The sequence below is a fragment of the Ailuropoda melanoleuca genome, chromosome 2, assembly GCF_002007445.2.
Source record: "Ailuropoda melanoleuca isolate Jingjing chromosome 2, ASM200744v2, whole genome shotgun sequence".
Taxonomy (NCBI): Eukaryota; Metazoa; Chordata; class Mammalia; order Carnivora; family Ursidae; genus Ailuropoda; species Ailuropoda melanoleuca.
Window position 1 is genome coordinate 119,535,849 of NC_048219.1, and position 19,592 is coordinate 119,555,440.

A 19,592-nucleotide genomic window follows, 5' to 3' on the forward strand; every position below is an offset into this window, starting at 1 on the left:
TATAAAATGTTTTGGATTAAAAACATCATTCCGTTTAATCTGCCTGCTGTTGCTGATTCTCTTTGGATGCGTGTTTTACCCCTAGAGTGGCAGAAAGCAAAAATATGTGAAAGGGAAACAAGAATTGCTTATCAGGTTTTATTTATTATTTTTGACACTTCATTAACCTTCCCTAGAGGACTACGTTGCCTATAGGAGGAACAGGTTTTAAGGAAGGCCTTCAGTTGCATGCCTGTTTATACTGTATTCTCAATGACTTACTGATAGTTTCAGACACCATTAGAAAACTTCTTCAGAAGTGAGCCTCAGGGTACCTGGGTGGCTCAGTTGGTTAAGTGTCTGCCTTCAGCTCAGGTCAGTCAGCTCAGGTCATGATCCGAGAGTCTCAGGATGGAGCCCCTGCTTGGCTCCCTGCTCAGTGGGGAGTCTGCTGCTCCCTCTGACCCTCCCCCCATCATGTTCTCTCTCTCTCTCTCTCAAATAAATAATCTTTTTTTTTTTTTAACGGAAGTGAGCCTCATATTTATAAGATGTCAATTCTTCCTGTTTAATGTTGGTTGCATACATAGGAGAATTGAGATAGGGTGATGCAGGTCACAGGACTGTGAAAAACATTATCATCATAATCAGAAAAGAAATTAATGCAATTCTTAGTTGTTAAAGATATTTTAATTCCAGCTACCTGTTTGAAGCTGGGAAGCAGCAGTACTTGGTGGATTTTTTTATCCAGTTGTCACACTGCTGTTTTACATTTTATCATTCATTAAATACTGTTTGTAAGATGGATAGTTTTAGACCTACTGGCATTCTGATGTGTAAATGAATGTATATAGGCAGTTGATCAAAAACAGTAAATGAATGTAAAAGAATACATTTTTTGTTGGATTACAAGTGGTGTACATTTGGGGGGGAAGAAGTAGTTCTGATTAAAGGACTTGTAGGATTTTGTTACATCTACCTTGAGAAAACATGAAAATTGTCACATGTGAAATTTAGGCTAGGAGTTTTTTTGCAAAAGATGGGCTTTCAGGAGCTATTAAAATGATGATAGATAGCAAAGGGGAGGGCATTTAAGAAATATTTGCTTGAACCGTGTCCCATTGCTCTAGCACTATTTATTGAAAAGGCTTTCCCTCCTCTATAGAATTGCTTTTGTTCATTTGTCCAAAATTAATCAGGCATATTTGTGTAGATCTCCTTCTGGGTTTTCTTTGTTCCATTGATATGTGTCTGTCCTGCCTCTATTACCACATGGTCATACTTCAACTTTATGGTAAGGCTTAACATCAGTAAGCATGAATTCTCCCACTTTATTCTTTTTCAAAAATGTTTGGAATAAGTCCATTTATGTCTACAAAGAAATTTGATGAGATTTTGATATGAATGGGTTAAGCCTATACATTATCACGGTATGTCTTTCCAAGTGTTCAAGTCGTCTTTTTATTTCTTTCATCAGCATTTTATAATTTTTATCACAGATTTTATACATTTTGTCAGATTATATCTTAGGTATTTTATAATCTTAGGGGCAATTGTAACTGGTATTACATTTTTTTAAAAAAGATTTCATTTATTTATTAGAGAGAGTGTGCTCAAGCACACACAGATGTGTGCAAGAGGGGGGAGGGGTGGAGGGGGAAGGGGAGGTAAAGGGAAAGAATCCTAAGCAGATTCTGCACTGATTGGGGAGCCTAATGCCGAGCTCGATCTCAGGACCCCAAGACCATAACCTGAGTGAAAATTAAGAGCTGGATGCTTAACTGACTGAGCCACCCAGATGCCCCACTGGTATTACCTTTTAAATTTCATTTCTACTGCTTCATTGCTAGTATATAGAAATGCAATTTTTGTGTATTGATCTTATGTCCTGTGACCTTATTGAACTCCTTCTAACATTTTGTTTGAAGGTTCCTTGGGATTCTCTCCAAAGACAATCAATGTCATCTGCAGATAGAAATAGTTATATATTCTTTTCCATTTGGTATGCCTTTAATTCCTTTTTCTTGCCTTATTGCAATAGCTAGAATTTTCAGTACGGTGTTAAGAATAGTGGGAGTAGACATCATTACCTCGCTTTTGATCTTAGAGGGGAAGCATTCAGTCTTTAGCCATTAAGTATGATGTTAGCTGTTGGTGTTTTTTAGGTGCTCTTTGTGATTTGGAGGAAGTTCCCCTCTATTCCTGCTGTACTGATAGATTGTATGATTTTTGTCTCTTAGTTTCTTGATTTGGCAGATTGCATTGATTGATTTTTGAATGTTGAACCAAGCTTGGGTACCTTAAATCCTACTTGGTGTGGGCTATTATTATTTTTTTTAAATATACCGCTGGATTCTGTTTGCTAAAATTTGCTGAGAACTTTAACATCTAAGTTAATAAGAGATATTGGTCGGTATTTCTCTTTTTGTGCTTTGTTTCTGTTATCAAGGTGATAGTGGCCTCATAAAATTAGTTGAAGTAGTCCCTTCTTTTCTGTTTCTGGAAGAGATTATGTAAAATTAGTGTTGGTGTATTGTATTAAAATTTACTGCTTTTAAAAAATAAAACCCTGATTGTCCTCAGATGTAGTCACTTTAGGTGAAATCTGCTTTTTCATCATAAGAGGGGTATTTTAGATTAAAATATGACTTTTGCAGGCTATATTATGGTTAGATGTTCTAACAAATTTCAGATCCAGTATGTCGTTTTTTTTTCCTTTTTCTTTTTTTTTTTTTTAAATGGTAGGAAAAATGGTACTAGTCATTAATGCATAAGTAGTACTTCGGAAATAGAACTATTATCTAAATTAACTCTGATACTGGATTCTGTGATTAGACTTACTGATTTACTATAACTGGGCTAAATGTGAGTTATGGATAATAATTATGAAATTATTATGGAAATTGAATCAGTTGTGGAAACAGGGTAATGAAAGTTTTGGTAATTTACTCAAGACCACAGTTTGTGAACTAAATTCCAAATTCAGGTCACAATCTGGTAAGCCAGTGGTACTTAACTAGGGAGGAACATTAGATCACCAGTGGGTCTTTGTCAAAAAGAAAAAGAAAACACACACACACACATTCTGTGGATGTATACCCCTCCTGTTATAGACTTTTCAGTTCTTCATTCCCAGGGCTACAAATGGCACTCAAACAGGAATTTGAGAAAACATAGAGGATTCTGTTGTACATAATTAGTTAAGAACCATCATTCTAAACCATGAACACATACTTTTGATGTCTATTTCTTTTGAAAATAGTATGAACTATTTGGAGTTACTTTGATACAATAAACCTATGGGTAGAAGTTTTGAGTTTCAGAAATTTTTTTTTTTTAATTTTTCTGAAGATCTTGTCTTTTTTTTTTTTTCTAAAGATTTTATTTATTTATTTGACAGAGACAGAGACAGCCAGCGAGAGAGGGAACACAAGCAGGGGGAGTGAGAGGAAGAAGCAGGCTCATAGCGGAGGAGCCTTGATGTGGGGCTCGATCCCAGAATGCCGGGATCACGCCCTGAGCTGAAGGCAGACGCTTAACTGCTGTGCCACCCAGGCGCCCCCAGATAATTTTTAATTGGAAGTTGCTGTTAAAAATTTGTATGTATAAGCAACTTTTGCCGTTTTTTTTTTTTAGAACTGCACCTTTAAAGTCACAATGCAAGCTTAAGAACATAAAAAAATGTGTAATTTTATTTTATCTTTATAATTATCATGTTATTTAGTGTCCAGTTAGAGATATGATGGAATGGAGACTGATTACAGGATCAGCTTGAGGAGGGGGTGATGAGATGTCACAATTTTCCATATAAGCAGTCTTCTTTCTATCTCTGGAAAATATCAATCAAATGATAGTCTAGATCCAGAAAACCATCCTGAAATCTTATTTGCCTTTAAAACTTAAGTGAAGAAAGTATTTTTTTAAATGAAGAAATGGTCATTTATCTTTTCTCTAGAACAGAGGTGACAAATACTAATTTCAAGACCCTTTTACATCAGAATCCTTCTCAATATGCTACTCCAGGCACCTACTATTAATTTATTGGGATTGACAGCAAAGATGAAACCTATTTGGCATTTCTGCTCTAGGCATTATTTTATTTTTGTCAGTTTTGTTTGATTTAAGTGGTGTTATGGTGTTTCTATGCTTCAGTGGCATCTTCTTTGGAAATTAATAATTAATAGTGTTTTTTTTTTAACACAAATTACATGAGTGGTAATTTATAGAGGAACCATCCCCAACAAAACAAAACAAACAAAAGGCAGGTTAGCTAGACTGTTAGAATTAGGACATTGTTTTAAGAGATAGCTGACCACGCAGCCTGTGAGCCAAATTTATAGCCTGTAAACAAAGAATGATTTTTACATTTTTAAATGGTTGGAAAAAGAATAGTATTTTGTGACATATAACAATTACATGAAATTTCATTTTTAATGTCTATAAATAAAGTTTTATTGGAACATAACCATGCTCATTCATACACTGTCCTATGGATGCTTTTGTGCTATGATGGCAAGAATGGAGTAGTTGTGGCAGAGACCAGGTGGTGTGCAAAGCCAAAAATATTTACCTTCTGGCCTTTTACAGAAAAAGTTTGCCATACCTTGTTTTAAGATAATAATGTGACAGTGAATGATTGCTTTTGGGTTATTTAGTAAAGGAGGAAACTTATTTTGCTGGTATTTTCAACAGATTTCTGAAAACGAATAACTTAGAAAATAGCTGTTTTTTTTTTTTAATACAGGTAGATAGTAGAAGCAACCTTTTTTTTTTTTAATAGAATACAAAGAACATGGAGTTATCAGCCTTAGTTTATAATGACTCCTGCTATTACTTTTTCCATAGTTGAGAGGAAGTCCATAGCACTAATACTGCCACAGATTTTAGCAGCTTATAATTCCATCTGTGTACCTAGGACATTGTAGAGCAGCAGCAAGTTCTCACACTTTCTGGCCTCAACTTCTTTAAGACTTTTAAACATTTAGAACCCGAGTTTTTTGTTGTTGCTGTTGTTTTTTTTTTTTTTTTTTTAATAGGGGTTATATCTGTCTTCCTTATCACATTAGAAATTGACAAAATTTTAAAATATTTAACAGTAACAATAATCCATTATATGTTCACAAAAGAACATTTTTATGGAAAATATTTTCCAGAGCAAAAAAAAATAGCGAAATTTTTGCAGATCTTTTTAATGATTGTTTTCGTGGAAGACAACTGGATTCTTGTATCTCTCCATTAAGTTTGCTGTGATATGTTCTTTTGATATGAAGGAAATCTGGTCGTACACAGATACATTGTTAGAAAAAAATGAGTATTTTTAGATAATTGTGGATGTTTTTCTTTGATACTATACCAAAACTCAACAGCTGGTAGATTTTGTGCCTTTTTTTTTTTTTTAAAGTCAGGCTTATTGAAGTATAATTTACATAGAATAAAATGTATTTTTTTTTTGATTATACAATTCTGTCAGTTTTGATTAACCCATAAGTCGTATAACCTCTGACCACAGTTACCATGTGGAATATTTTGGTCACCCCGAATAATTTTCTCACGCCCTTTTGTAATCAGCCCTCTCCCCTCACTTCCAGCTTCTGGCAATGTCTGATCGGATTTTTGTCTCTCATAGTTTCGCCTTTCCCGGAAAATCATATAAATGGAATCATATATAGCATAATATGTTTGTGATTCATCCATGTTGTTACAGCTGTCACTAGTTCATTTCTTTTTATTGTATGGATGTTTGTTTATCTATTTAGCAATACTGGATATTGAGTTGTTTCCAACTTGGGGTTGATTGTAAATAAAGCCATTCTAAGTATTCATGTACAGATTTTTGCATGAACATATGTTTTTATTTCTTAGGTAAATGCCCAGGTATGCTTTTGCTGGGTAGGTAGTATGGTAGGTGTATATTTAACTATGAGAAGCTGTCAAACTGGCTTTCCAAAGTAGGTGGACCATTTTGCATTAGAGCCACCAATGTGTGAAAGTCCCAGTTGCTCTACATATTTACCAACATTTGAGATTGTTTTTGTTTTAGCCATTTAAATCAATATTAGAATTTCAGTTTGCATTTCTCTAATGAGTAATGATATTGAGAATCGTTCATGTTAGTGTTTTCCATTCATATCTCTTCAGCAAAGTATGTTTTTTTGAATCTTCTGCCCATTTTTTTTTTTTTTTTAGAGATTTGGTGCCTTTAAAAAATTATTAGTGAGTTGTGAGAGGTTTTTCTATATATTGAATATCAGCCGTTTTTTAGAAACATAATTTGCATTTATTTTCTCCTAGTCTGTAACTTTTTTTCCTTGAACTTTCAAAGATAAGTTTTAATTTTAATGAAATGGAACTTAACAGTTCTTTCTTTTATAGTTCGTGTTCTAAGAAATAGTTCATAATTTAGGATCACAAGAGTTTTCATGTTTTCTTCCACGAGTTTTATACTCTTAGATTTTATTTTAGGTCTTTGGTATGTTTAGAATTAATTTTTGTAAATGGTGTAAGATACAAGTTGAAGTTTGTCTTGTTGTTTGTTTATTTTTGTATAAGATGTCCAGTTGTTCCAACATCAGTTGTTGAAAAAACTGTGTTTTCTCTATCGAAATGTGTTGGCACCTTTGCTGTGTGTCAGTTGGACATTATGTGTGGGTCTATTTCTGGATTCTCTGTTCTGTCCCATTGAAGTGTGTGTCTGTCTTTTCACTAAGACCATGCTGTCTTGGTTGCTGAAGCTTGATAGTGAGTCTTAAAAACAGGTAGTATGAATTCTCTTTTGTCTATCTTTTTCAGAATTATTTTGGGTATTCCAGCACCTTGTTTTTCCATGTAAGACAAGAGATAGTTTTTTAAAAAGTTTTACAGTGCAGAATTTGAAACCATTAATGAACGTTTTGTCCTCTGTAACATTAAAATCTATGGGACTATTTTGAACATTGAATGGATTTTTTTTTTTTAAAGATTTATTTATTTCTTTATAGACAGAGACAGCCAGCGAGAGAGGGAACACAAGCAGGGGGAGTGGGAGGAAGAAGCAGGCTCCTGGTGGAGGAGCCTGATGTGGGGCTCCATCCTGGAATGCCAGGATCACTCCCTGAGCCGAAGGCAGACGCTTAACGACTGCCGCCACCCAGGCGCCCCTGAATGGATTTTTTTTAACCCGCAAATGCTTTTATAACATCACACATAATTCATGTAGAGGATATTGGTTCTCTGAATTATATAGAGCTACTAATTATTAGCACATTTAATTACTTAATATTTAAAGTTTACATGTATTAATATCTCCACTGATCTCATGAGAGAATTCTTTTTTTTTTTTAAGAGAGAGAGAGTGCTCATGCATGCACATGCAAGTAGGAGTAGGATGGGGGAGGGGCAGAGGGACAAGGGGAGAAAGAATCTTAAGCAGACTCCATGCCCAGGGCAGAGCCTGAAGTAGGGCTCAATCCCATGACCCTGAGATCATGACCTGACCCGAAATCAAGAGTCAGACGCTTAACCGACTGAGGCATCTAGGCGCCCCTCATGAGAGAATTCTTTAAGCTTTGGGAAAGTGTCAAGCTAATGGAGGTGATACAGATTTTCCAAAATTCTTCTTTTGCTTGAAAGATCAAATTTTATCATTGGCATTGCATACTGTCAGTTGTTTTTCTTGAGTAGGTTTAGTTGGTTCATTTTTGAGAACATGTCTGTCAGATACCCAAGTCTGAATAATCATAGTTGATTTAATTCCCAGCTCAGTCATGCACAAGCTTTTTCTTGAGGTAGCCATTGTACTTCAGTATGCAGCAGAAGTGCTTTTGCTTAGTTCCATTTTGTCACACAGGATATTGAAAAGAAATCTATCCAGCATCAAGATTTAATTAACAATTTTACTGCTTTTCATCAACGACATTCTTAAATGAAGTGAAATATCCTTTTTCAGAGAAATTTTGTGATTTATTTGGTCACTTTCTATTATTATGTTTATTATACTTCAAGTACAGAGGTTGATGTGGAAACTTAAATCCAATGTTACAACACTAGGAGAACAGTAAGTTACTGACGTTTTAGGCACATCTAAATTTGGTATCTGGTGAGACAGTCTCTTAAGAGCTAATAATTATATTAAGTTCTTGTTTTATTATCTTATAGGTGCTATACTTGGTAGATCAGAAACTCAGGAGTGTATTTTCTATAATGCTAATTGGGAAAGAGATAGAACCAATCGAACTGGTGTTGAACCCTGTTATGGTGACAAAGATAAAAGGCGACATTGTTTTGCTACCTGGAAGAATATTTCTGGTTCCATTGAAATAGTGAAGCAAGGTTGTTGGCTGGATGATATCAACTGTTATGACAGGTAAGGAAACATTTTCTTTTTTATGAGAATGTTGAATAATCCCCCCCACTCCCTTTTAAAGGGGGAAAGCTCAATGCATGTATTTTCACCTAAATGTTTCTTTTTTAAGATGGGATTATGAAACCATTATAACATGCTCTAATAACAAGATACATGTTTTAAAGTAATAAGATAAATATAGCATGTTTATATTTTATCTTTGATACACTTTGAATAATCTACCAAGTAGTAAGAACTATAGATAGGAACCATTTTTCCCCTATGTTACTAGGATGATAAACTTTTTTTTAATGTCAATTTTAAGGAAAAGGGATTTTTTAAAATTGCTTTTTAAAAGACAGTATATCAGTTGAAAATCTATCCTGTATCCTCCAAGAGAGTAAAGCTTAATAATAGTATTTAATTTCCTTTTAGTTTCCCTCTTTATGTATCTGGAAGAAATTGATCTTACTGAATTTTTTTTCCTTTTTTTTTCTTGCAAAGTAGGCCTTTGTTCTTTACCCCTGAGAGACATTTTTACTTGATGTTCAGAATTACATCAGTACTAACAGAGTCCTCATAGAAAGCTACATTTTATTTAAAAGATTTTGCTTAAATTGTTTTATTCTGTATTGGAAATAAAATACAGTAGACATGTTATTGACTGCCTGTGATCTTTCTGTAAGGAGTCCCACAGATGTTTGGCTGATCACTTAAACTGCCTGGGCCACAGGATTTCCACTGTGGGTGGGTGCTGATGACTGGCAGGGCTGCAAAGTCCTAGATAAACAGACATTTTGGAGCCAGAAAATACTGATACACTCATGGAACACTGGATACTTGCCTATCCACTTTCAGGGGCCTTAATTGATTACCATGAACCTGTGCTTGATTAGCCATATGTAATTAATACCAAAATGTGTTGAATAAGCCCATGAAAATTGAGTTATCTCAATTTTTCATAAGAAATTAAAATCTTAGGTATATATTTAGTATTTAGGGTATACTTCTAAATCTCTGAATTTTCCAGGGATTACATTTCTCTGTAATTACACATTTTAGCTGCATTTCTGATTCTTAGCCCATCTATAAATAGAGGTGATCATCAAGTGATATCTGGTATTATGAAAGGTAAGTAGGGCCAATAGGCAAACAGGATGGAGGTTCCTCAAAAAATTAAAAATAAAACTATCCTGTGATCCAGCAGTTCCACTTCTGGGTATTTATCGAGGAAATGAAAATACTAACTTGTAAAAAGATACATGCACCCCTATGTTTATTGCAGTATTATTTACAATAGCCAGTATATAGAAGCAACCTGAAAGTCTGTTGATGGATAAAGAAAATGTGGTGTGCGGGTCGCCTGGGTGGCGCAGTCCTTAAGCATCTGCCTTCAGCTCAGGGCGTGATCCCTGCGTTATGGGATCGAGCCCCACATCGGGCTCTTCTGCTATGAGCCTGCTTCTTCCTCTCCCACTCCCCCTGCTTGTGTTCCTCTCTCACTGGCTGTCTATCTCTGTCAAATAAATAAATAAAGTCTTTAAAAAAAAAAAGAAAATGTGGTGTGTACACGCACACAGAAGAATATTAGCCATTAAAAAGAAAGAAATCTTGCCATTTGAGGCAACATAGATAGACCTTGAGGGTATTATGCTAAGTGAAATTAGTCATATAGAGAAAGACAAATACCATATGACCTCATTTATATGTGTAGTCTTAAAAAATAAAATAAAATAAAATGAACTCCTAGATGTAGAGGCCGGGAATGGGGGGGCGGGGGTGGGCGGTGAGTGGTTAGATGAAATGGTTGAAGGTGGCCAAAAGGTACAAACTTCCAGTTATAAAACAAATCCTGGGGTTATAATGTGTAGCATGGCAACTATAGTTAATAAAACTATGTCATATATTTGAGAGTTGATAAGAGAGTAGATTTTCTTCTTCTTTTTTTTTTGGAGAGGGGGTTGGGAGTGGCAGAGAGAGGGAGAGAGTGGGGCTCGATCTCACACGGAGATTATGAACTGAGCTGAAATCCAGAGTCATATGCTTAACTGACTGAGCCATCCAGGTGCCTTGATAAGAAAGTAGATCTTAACAGTTCTCATCACAAGAAAAAAAATTTGGAACTATGTGTGATGTTGGATGTTAACTAGATTATTGTGGTGATCATTTCACAGTATGTACAAATATGAAAATATTGTATACCTGAAACTGGTGTAGTGTTATGTCAGTTTTATCTACATAAAAAAACAGTGGGAAGCATTTGGGGGGAAAATCTTTTTTTTTTTTTTAAAGATTTTATTTATTTATTCGACGGAGATAGAGACAGCCAGCGAGAGAGGGAACACAAGCAGGGGGAGTGGGAGAGGAAGAAGCAGGCTCATAGCAGAGGAGCCTGATGTGGGGCTCGATCCCGTAACGCCGGGATCACACCCTGAGCCGAAGGCAGACGCTTAACCGCTGTGCCACCCAGGCGCCCCTGGGGGGAAAATCTTTATCCAAATTATCTTTTATTAATTAATTAGTTGAAACCAGGGATCCTTGTTCTTTTTGTGGTAAAAACTACTGTTTGTCTCACCTGAAGGATACTTAAGAAAAAAGAAAAGATTCAAGAAATGTCAAAGTATGGAGGAAAAGACAATGATAAAAAGAATGAAATTGGATAGCAAAAGTACTTTTTTGAGTTAATTAAGCTAGGTACCTAATCATTTTCACCTCCTGTAACTTGAGGCATGATTCTAAATATTAAAAATTTAAATTTATATATTTTTATAACTTGTTAATAAGATTTAGCTTTCGGTTGTCTTTTACTTTCTACTAAATAGATATTGGCGTAGATTTAATTTTAATGTTTGATTTTGTTAAAACAGACTTCTCCCTGAAATTTCTTAAGCTTTCCATCTTAAATTCAACCTTATTATTCTAACAGCCATCACAAAAGTTTGCAGTTTACTAGTAAAATGTCTATAAATTCACCTGATGTTTATTAGCAGTATTTAAAGTTTTTTGTTTTGTTTTTTTTTTTAGCAGGTATAGCTGTTTCTTAGGAGCTGATTAGGATTTGTTCTAGCGGCTAAATCCCTATCTCCTCAGCTCCCCAATCTAACTCATATCAGTTTTGGAGTTACTAGGTTACTAGTTAATATGTTGTTACATATTTTTCTCTACTTGTTGGTTATCTCAACCCTGTTCATTTTGTTTAGGGAATTTAAATCTACTCCAAAAATGACCGCTCTTAATTCTCAAACCTAGCTCGGGTCTCTTTTGTTGAGATAGGTTCTGCCATGAGAGGAACTTGCATCATTTCGTGTGTATTTATATGTATACATATGTATATATGTATGTATTGATGTGTACACACACACATAGGTTTATGTATAGTGTTCAGTTTTTGTATTCATGCAATGGGAAAGGTATATTTCCTGTAAGAGAAAGTACTGTCCTAAACCAAATTTCTTCATTAGCTTTATGTTCCTTTTCAAGCTTTTCTAATAATTAAAAAAAAAAAATGGTTACCTCAGATTGATCATTAAAAACCAAATTAAAGCAGTGGTCTCCTGGAGCTAGTGTGATTGCTATGAAAGAGCTGTTTTGTTTTTGTTTTTGATGAGATTTAGTAACAGGATTACTGGAACGTTTCTGGCTTTTAAGAATTGATCTTTGGATATTAATAAAAATCTTGAAGTTGACTACGAATGACATTTTCATTATTTTATCTCTGAGAAGAATTTTAGAAAAACACCCATTGTAGATTCAGTTTAATGTTGATTTTAATTATTTCTCCTTTGTTTGTTTATAGGACTGATTGTATAGAAAAAAAAGACAGCCCTGAAGTGTATTTTTGTTGCTGTGAGGGCAATATGTGTAATGAACGGTTTTCTTATTTTCCGGAGATGGAAGTCACACAGCGTAAGTTCACAGGGAATATACAGAGGTCTGTTCAACTAGTGCACTGAAAACAAAGTATATTTGTGTTGATGGAATAATTTACTCCTATCTTCTCCTATTCTTATTTTTCTCCTAAGATTTGATACTATAAGAAATATTTATTGTGGAATTTTGTAGACTAAATCTGAATTGTTTTTTTCCTTCCGTTTTCCACAGCGACTTCGAACCCAGTTACACCTAAGCCACCCTATTACAACATCCTGCTCTATTCCCTGGTGCCGCTCATGTTAATTGCGGGGATAGTGATTTGTGCGTTCTGGGTGTACAGGCATCATAAGATGGCCTACCCTCCTGTACTTGTTCCAACTCAAGTAAGTTATCGCCTTGTACTGTACGCTGTTTTAAGTTGTGTATTTTAAAGAAATATTACTGTGGTGAAACCCACTGGGTTGCTATAAATCATTTTCTTTTGGTGTTACTTTTTGAATGTTTATTGTTATGGCAACTATGGCTAATTTTTCAAATTTACTAACTTGCTATGTCCTAAACTTTTCTCCCTTAGGAATTGAGGTAAAGCAGAACAAAGGGTATTCTGTTCATTGGATAGTTTTACTGTCACTGTAGGACTTTCAGGTGTGAGATTTCACCCTGCTTTGTTTCTCGAGAAGTAATCGATGATAGAGAAGTGAAATCATAACCCATTCTTTCCGTTCTATTCTTTCTTCCGTTCCTAAATTTTTATGCCTTTTTCAGGACTACTTGCCAAAATATCCTTTTAACCATAGGGAGGGATTTAGTAAGGTAATCAAGAAAGTGTGGAAAAGAGAGGTTTCATAAAGGCATCAGGAAGGTACATCCAAAAAAATGTTTCTGGGAGGAGGAGCAGATGAGCAGTGCTTCTCATCATTTATTATTGGTAGTTCCAAGTGTTGTTTTTGTTTAGTTTTGTTTTTGTTTGGGGTTTTTGGGTTTTGTTTTGTTTTGTTCTGTTTGTAGCAGATCAAGTGTGTATTAAAGACTAAAAGCTTTTTTTTTTTTTAATACCCAAAACTTCTTTAATGCCCTTGATTCTGCCTCTCCTGACCCTGAATATACCTGAAAATGTAGATGTGGTGGGTAATCAGATTAAATTCATGAAATTTTCCTCATTCTTCATCATGTAGACAGTTGGCACTGGTACAGTGGTTTATGGGCTCTTATAGTATAAGTAGTTAATATTCTGCAGGCTGAGGAAAGGTGAAACTGTAGTTACACTTGTTCGAGATACCTTTAAATAGTTTCTACCATGTTTCTTTTAACTCTTAAGATCAGATTACCTTGGCCTTCTGGATCTCTTGGTTTAACTTTGGTTCTCTAATACCACTAGGATTAATGGTTAAAACATGATAGAAGAATGGTAAAGTCCTATAATTTAATGACCAAAACAACTTCTTCCCTGTAAGCTTTATTTACATAACATACTTCTTTCTCAGTACTTGCAGCAATCTGTTAGCATTAGGTCATTGATCCACATAATCTTTGTAAGATGTGTATATGGAGAAATAAACCCAAAGGTAAAACATCCTATTCAGTAAATTAGGTAAACACACAGTTGTGTGCAGCTGAAATATTTTAACTTTTAAACATTAGTAACTAAGTTGTACATTTATTAAAAATTATCTCTGAAAATATTTTTAAAAATAAATAAAAAGTATTTTAAAGTGTTAGTGCCTAATAAATATATGTAGTTTATTCCAAATGGCCATAGGATCCACTTTATCTTCTTTTGGTGGTAACTATTTTTTATTTTATTTCTATGTTTAGAAGAGAGAGTGTTTAGTACTTAGAATAGTGTCTGAATTTACCCTGGATTTGTGTTGTGAAAGGAACAAACTGAAAACTAAATTTAAAAATAAATTTGTTGTTTTTTAATAGAACTTTAAAAATGACAATGTATTCTTATAGATAATATTAATATTTATATAATATTGGCACAAAGATATGGTTGGACTTTTTTTTTAAAGGGATCAGTAGCTACTTTATTTAGAAATGCTAATTAATTCAAGGGTTTAGACTTTTAAAATGGAAAGCAGGTATTGTTATTCATAAATAACTGAGAGCCAGGAATCTTCAATGAATCCGTGGATTTTAGATATTTGTTGCCATGTTAATGTTACTGTACACACTTATTTAGCACTTGAATTGCTCTGTGATGAATTTTCATACATTGTATGAATTACTGAAGAACAAGAACTAGATTTAAGGTTTTGTGATGGAATGATCTGTAATGGTCAAGCTTTGTTAGGAAAAATATAAAACATGCCTAACTATTCTTTCTTTCTGTCATAAACTGTGTTGTAGAAGAGGGCTTGTCATCAATTTGGAACTTCATTTATGTCATCTCTATGTCTCATACAGTATAGTGGTTTAAGTCTCATTTTTGGTGAGAGGTTTATACAAAGTAGTTCTGCAACTGCTTAGTGCCCATCTTGTTCCAAAATAATTATTGATAATAACAGCAAGCATTTATTTGAACACTTAGTACTAGGGTACTGGTAAGTTACACATATGTATAAATACACAAGTGTTATATAAGATATGTAAAAACATAAAGTACATAATTTTTTCCCGTGATTCTCAATTGTGACTGGTATATAAGGCTCATCTTTAGAATTTGTTAAAAAATACAGACTCCTGGGCCATAGCCCTGTAAGTATGGAGTGGGGCCTGAGATACTATGTTTCTAATAAGTTTTCAGGGTGATTGTGGTGACCATCCAGGTGTGAAAAACACTGATTTCATTTTACCTCACAGGGTTGTTTATGTAGTTTTAATTTCCATTTTATTGATAAAGAAATTGAGACATAGCAAAACTCACAAGTGTCAGAATCTGAACCAAGGACTCCGACACTAAAACTTTGCTCTTCTTACTGCTTATGCTGTTCTGCCTCTTTTTTTTTTTTCCCCCAGAAAGCCGATGTCTCTGGTGTTTTAGATAATTCAGTAAACATCCCTGCCTTTTCAAAATCATCTGAATTTACCCTGGATTTGTGTTGTGAAAGGAACAAACTGAAAACTAAATTTAAAAATAAATTTGTTGTTTTTTAATAGAACTTTAAAAATGACAATGTATTCTTATAGATAATATTAATATTTATATAATATTGGCACAAAGATATGGTTGGTACCATATCTAGTGATATGGTAGAACACTAGAATCTAGTGATTCTAAATTAGGCTAATTTATTTTCCTACTTTGTCTGTTGAAAAGTTTGACCACTAAAATGAGCAGTAATATTACATTGTCTCACAGAGGACAAAAAAGAAAAGTCATGGATATATACAAGAGCATATTCATGTGTTTTTCATTAAAAAAATTTTTAGCACATTTTAGAATAAGGTTTATCAGCATGAGTGGGATGTAGGTAAGGATTCCTGTGCTGCTGAGTTGATAGTGCCAATGCCTACTAGTGATTCAAGACTTTTATGAGGGATAGGAGTAGTAAGGGAGACATACATTTGAAGTTTTAAGGTGATTTCTGTATTTCACTCCATATTCATGTCCCTGTGTTCAAAGCTTAATTCTAGGACTAGTTAGGAAAATATATTCTTGTGGATTTCTGAAACATTTTTCCCTCCAAAACTTCAAACACTTAGTGACATGAAATTTTTCATTCCTTTTCTTAGGGAAACTTTCCCTTAAAGCTTTGGCTAAAGGCTGGTTTGTGAATTAACTGGTCTGCTATATGACATTAGTCTCATTGTGGTAATATCTTATTGACAAATCTTTCCTACAATAAGAACTATACTTGAAGAGATTTTATAGTGAATCTCACAGAGCAAGCTGAAGTTATGTATACTGTGATCATTCGTTGGTCTGATTTCAGTCTTTTATTCTCATTGGGGGATAAAAGATCAGTCTTGTGGCATCCTGGAAGACAAGGGATATCCACATATATCTTCTTACTAAGCTGATTCTGACAGCTAAATTGTGGGATTCTTTATTTCTAAGACACCAAGTTAGAATTTCTTCTGGTGTTAGTATTTTATTGTGAAGAAATAATGTTAAGGATGTACGTGCTTTAAAATCTGGTCTTACGGTTCTTAGTAACCAGTAAAAAATATTAATTCTCAAATCTAGCATAGTTAGAAGCATGAAAAAAGTGATTTTGATTGTTTTTTTTTTAAAAATTGAAGCCATTTTTTCTTTATAACCTATAACTATTATGTTTCTAGCATATATTTCTAACTATTAGGTTTCTAACATTATAACCTGTAACTATTATGTTTCTAACACTGTTTTCCTCATCACCCTGGATGAGAGCCTGGAGACAACTACTACTTTGTGTGGCCCTGTCATTTACCAAGTCCTGTTCATTCACCTTTTCATCCTTCTTGATCCTGTTGTAGTTTTAGGGCATTATTACGTCTGAGGCTGAGATTATTTCTGTAATCTTATAGCTGGTCTTCTCTCTCTCTCTCCATCGTACTATTGCTGTAGAATAGCATTTTACATGTCTGATTATGTTGCTTCTGTTTTTAAACATAGTTGAGGGCTCTCAGTGATCCACAGCAAAGAATACAAAGTTGGGAGTATGACACGGCGGCTTCCATACCTCCATACATTTACCTTTTTATTCTCTCCTCCCATTACACCCTAAGCCATCCGTCATATGCATCTAGAATGGTATTAGTTATGTACTGTCCTTGAAAGAATTGAGGAAACAGTGCTGAAGTCAGTTTCTGTTTTGTGTGGTTCTCAACTGGATAACCCCAGTTGAGAGAGGCTGTAGTCATTTGTGTACATGTTCCAATCTCCCACTTGACTGACTATAAGCTCCTTGAGGACCAGTTGTGTATTGTAATCACTGCTGTATTCACGCAGTGTTTGTGTGTATAACCGTTCTGTAAGTGATGAATTGTCGAATTTGACTTTGTTGCATCTAGAGTTATACTGAGATGATAATGCAGCATGCCCAGGGATTCATTTAATAAAGAGCTTTAGGGCTTAGTTTTAAGATAAATCTAGAGGCCATATTTTTTTAGGGTAAAATAAGTTGAAGTATTCCAGGCTTTCATGAGACAATGCCAGTATTCAGTTCTTCCTGGAGTCACAAGCTTGAAGCGTCTTTTTAATTTGCATCCCATAGGTCCTTTTCTTTTACCTTTGCTGAAACTGTCTTTCCACATGTAGGAATTTGCTCTGGTAACCTGCAGTGAGTAAACTGAACACAGACTGGTTTTTCTAGTGCCAGTGAGTCAAGAACAGGAGGGGATGGGTGCCTTGACTCTGTGATTAAGAAGTCTTACTGTGGTTAGAGTTAATGTGGTTTCAATAAAAGTGTTTGCATCGCTCTCAAAACCATATGAGAGCTGAAGTTTCCTGTTAATAAGATCTATATTTATGCTGATAAAAATCACCTGATAAGGAAGCGGATTTTAGGGGCTAGAAATTACCGACCTTAAACAAGGTATGAAGTTAACTTCGTGTTCATTTTTAAAGGCTATTTAAGTAGCGTTATAGTATTGCAGCAGTAATGCCTGCTTACATGACATCAGTCTCTTCAGTTCTTTACATTATGACATTTTGTCTAGATTTTGGTCTGATAAAGAGTTAAGACTTTCAGATGTTTGGGATACTGATTTGGGCATACAAAATAACCCTGCTGACCTTAATATTAAAGTAATAATAGGTTGTCGTTTCATGCTATGTCAAATAACTATCCAGTGAGAAACTGAGCCATCTGTGAAAATGCTGTGTAGGATTTCCTGTTGAACATGAGTCTATATATATGTACCCGTTTAAAATTAATAAGATACTGAAAGGGTAGCATAGCATCATTCAGCCAAGTCAGTTTAGGAAAGGGTACTGCTTATTTGCAGAGGATGCTGGAGAAATTTACTAAAATTAAATGAGTATTAATATGTTAATACTAAGTTATAATTGCAAAATGAGTATCACATCTATAGAAGCACATCTTGAAATACAGGTTGACTCACTTCTCTTTCCTTTTGAATTTTTTTTCTTTTTAAGAATTAATTTCAAATACTTGTCTGTTATAATAAGACAAATTATACAGGAGGAAGTGTGTGCAAAAGAAAGGAAATAGAACCATTTGTTCTTCCTTTTTTTTTTTCCTTTATCACTTTCCTGAGATATTCAATTTTAACAGGTTGGTATGTATCCTTTGACACCTTTTTCTAATCTCATTTGTTTGAGTATATGCTTTTTTCCCCCTTTTATAAACTGCAAAATGTTATTTCACAATTGGTTTCTTTTAATTTAACAGTATACTGAGGACAGCTTTTCAGCTCGGTACTTTTCAATCTCATTCTGATTAAATGATGTGTTCTTAAGTGAAGTTTAGTGGAGCTTTAATGTAGGCTCATGGAATATCAAAACTTGATGTTTTATTAGCTTAGAGTTGGTGTTAGGTTTCTGCTAAGACCTGGAACCTACATTTCACAAGTATTTTTAAGTGTCTTACTTTATTTCAGCATGTTCAAAGTCTGGTGATATGATGCTCTTGTCTTGCAGTTGATCATCTTTTTGTTTTGTTTTTGTTTTGGATATGCCTAAGAAATAGTGCAGGGCTCCTACAAAAGTCTCTTTTCTTCTGTGTTCCGTGTGTGATTATTTTTCCTGCAACTTAAATTACAACTTAGTTTTTTGTATACTTCTACACTAATTGTGGGGAGAAGTGTCATAAATTATTTGTAGACTTGCAGCTTGACAAAAAACTACTCTCTTAGGCGTATATGAGCTGTCTTACTTAATAAATGCATGGACAGACCCACTTGGAGATTTGCTGAAATTCCGTGTCCAAAAGCAAAAAGGAAAGGAAGGGGAGAAGGAAAAAAAAAATTCAAAGCTTTACCCAAAGCTTAAAACTAGTTAAAGCTGTATATTAAAGTTAATAATGAAAGCACTTTATTTCTAAAGATGACTTCCATTTAATTTTTAAAATCTTGAGTTCTGTTTTCCTTTGGACTGTGGAGGGCCCCATCTTCCAGTTTACAAATGGAACTGATGCCTGTAGAACAGAGTACATAATTTCTCCTTTTTTCTTGTCTGTTGAGGAGAGGAAAGATCGGAAGAAGGGACTTTGCTTTTCTCTCAATTCTTTATTTCCTGGACCTCATTGTAGATCTCTTCCTTCATTCCTAGCTACTTCATCACTGTCAAATCTTTTCTGTTAATCTGAGATAATAAAAGTGAAAGAGCCCATTTGTTGGTGAAAGCTGCTTGTATCACATAGGCTGGTGGGTGTTCGGGTTTGTTTGTGTGGTTTCAGCTCATCCACTGATCTAATGCCTGAGTGCCCGCTGTGTGCCAGGCATCATGCTGCTGGGTAGTGGCGAGCAGCAGAGGGACAGTTCTTGCTGGCCCCTTTTGAAGCCCACAGTTAATATGTAAGTGAACAAAAAA

The 19,592-nt window shown here is 34.6% G+C and overlaps 1 protein-coding gene across 2 annotated transcripts in view; it reads left to right on the forward strand.

Annotated features, from left to right (window-relative positions):
* ACVR2A (activin A receptor type 2A) overlaps positions 1-19,592 on the forward strand; it is an 84,391-nt gene that overhangs the window by 41,246 nt on the left and 23,553 nt on the right. For both annotated transcript variants that reach the window (XM_034654530.1, XM_011229860.3), the window contains exons 2-4: positions 8,113-8,320; positions 12,096-12,205; positions 12,401-12,555. In XM_034654530.1, coding sequence (XP_034510421.1) covers positions 8,113-8,320; positions 12,096-12,205; positions 12,401-12,555 — 473 coding nt within the window. The remainder of the gene's footprint in view (positions 1-8,112; positions 8,321-12,095; positions 12,206-12,400; positions 12,556-19,592) is intronic.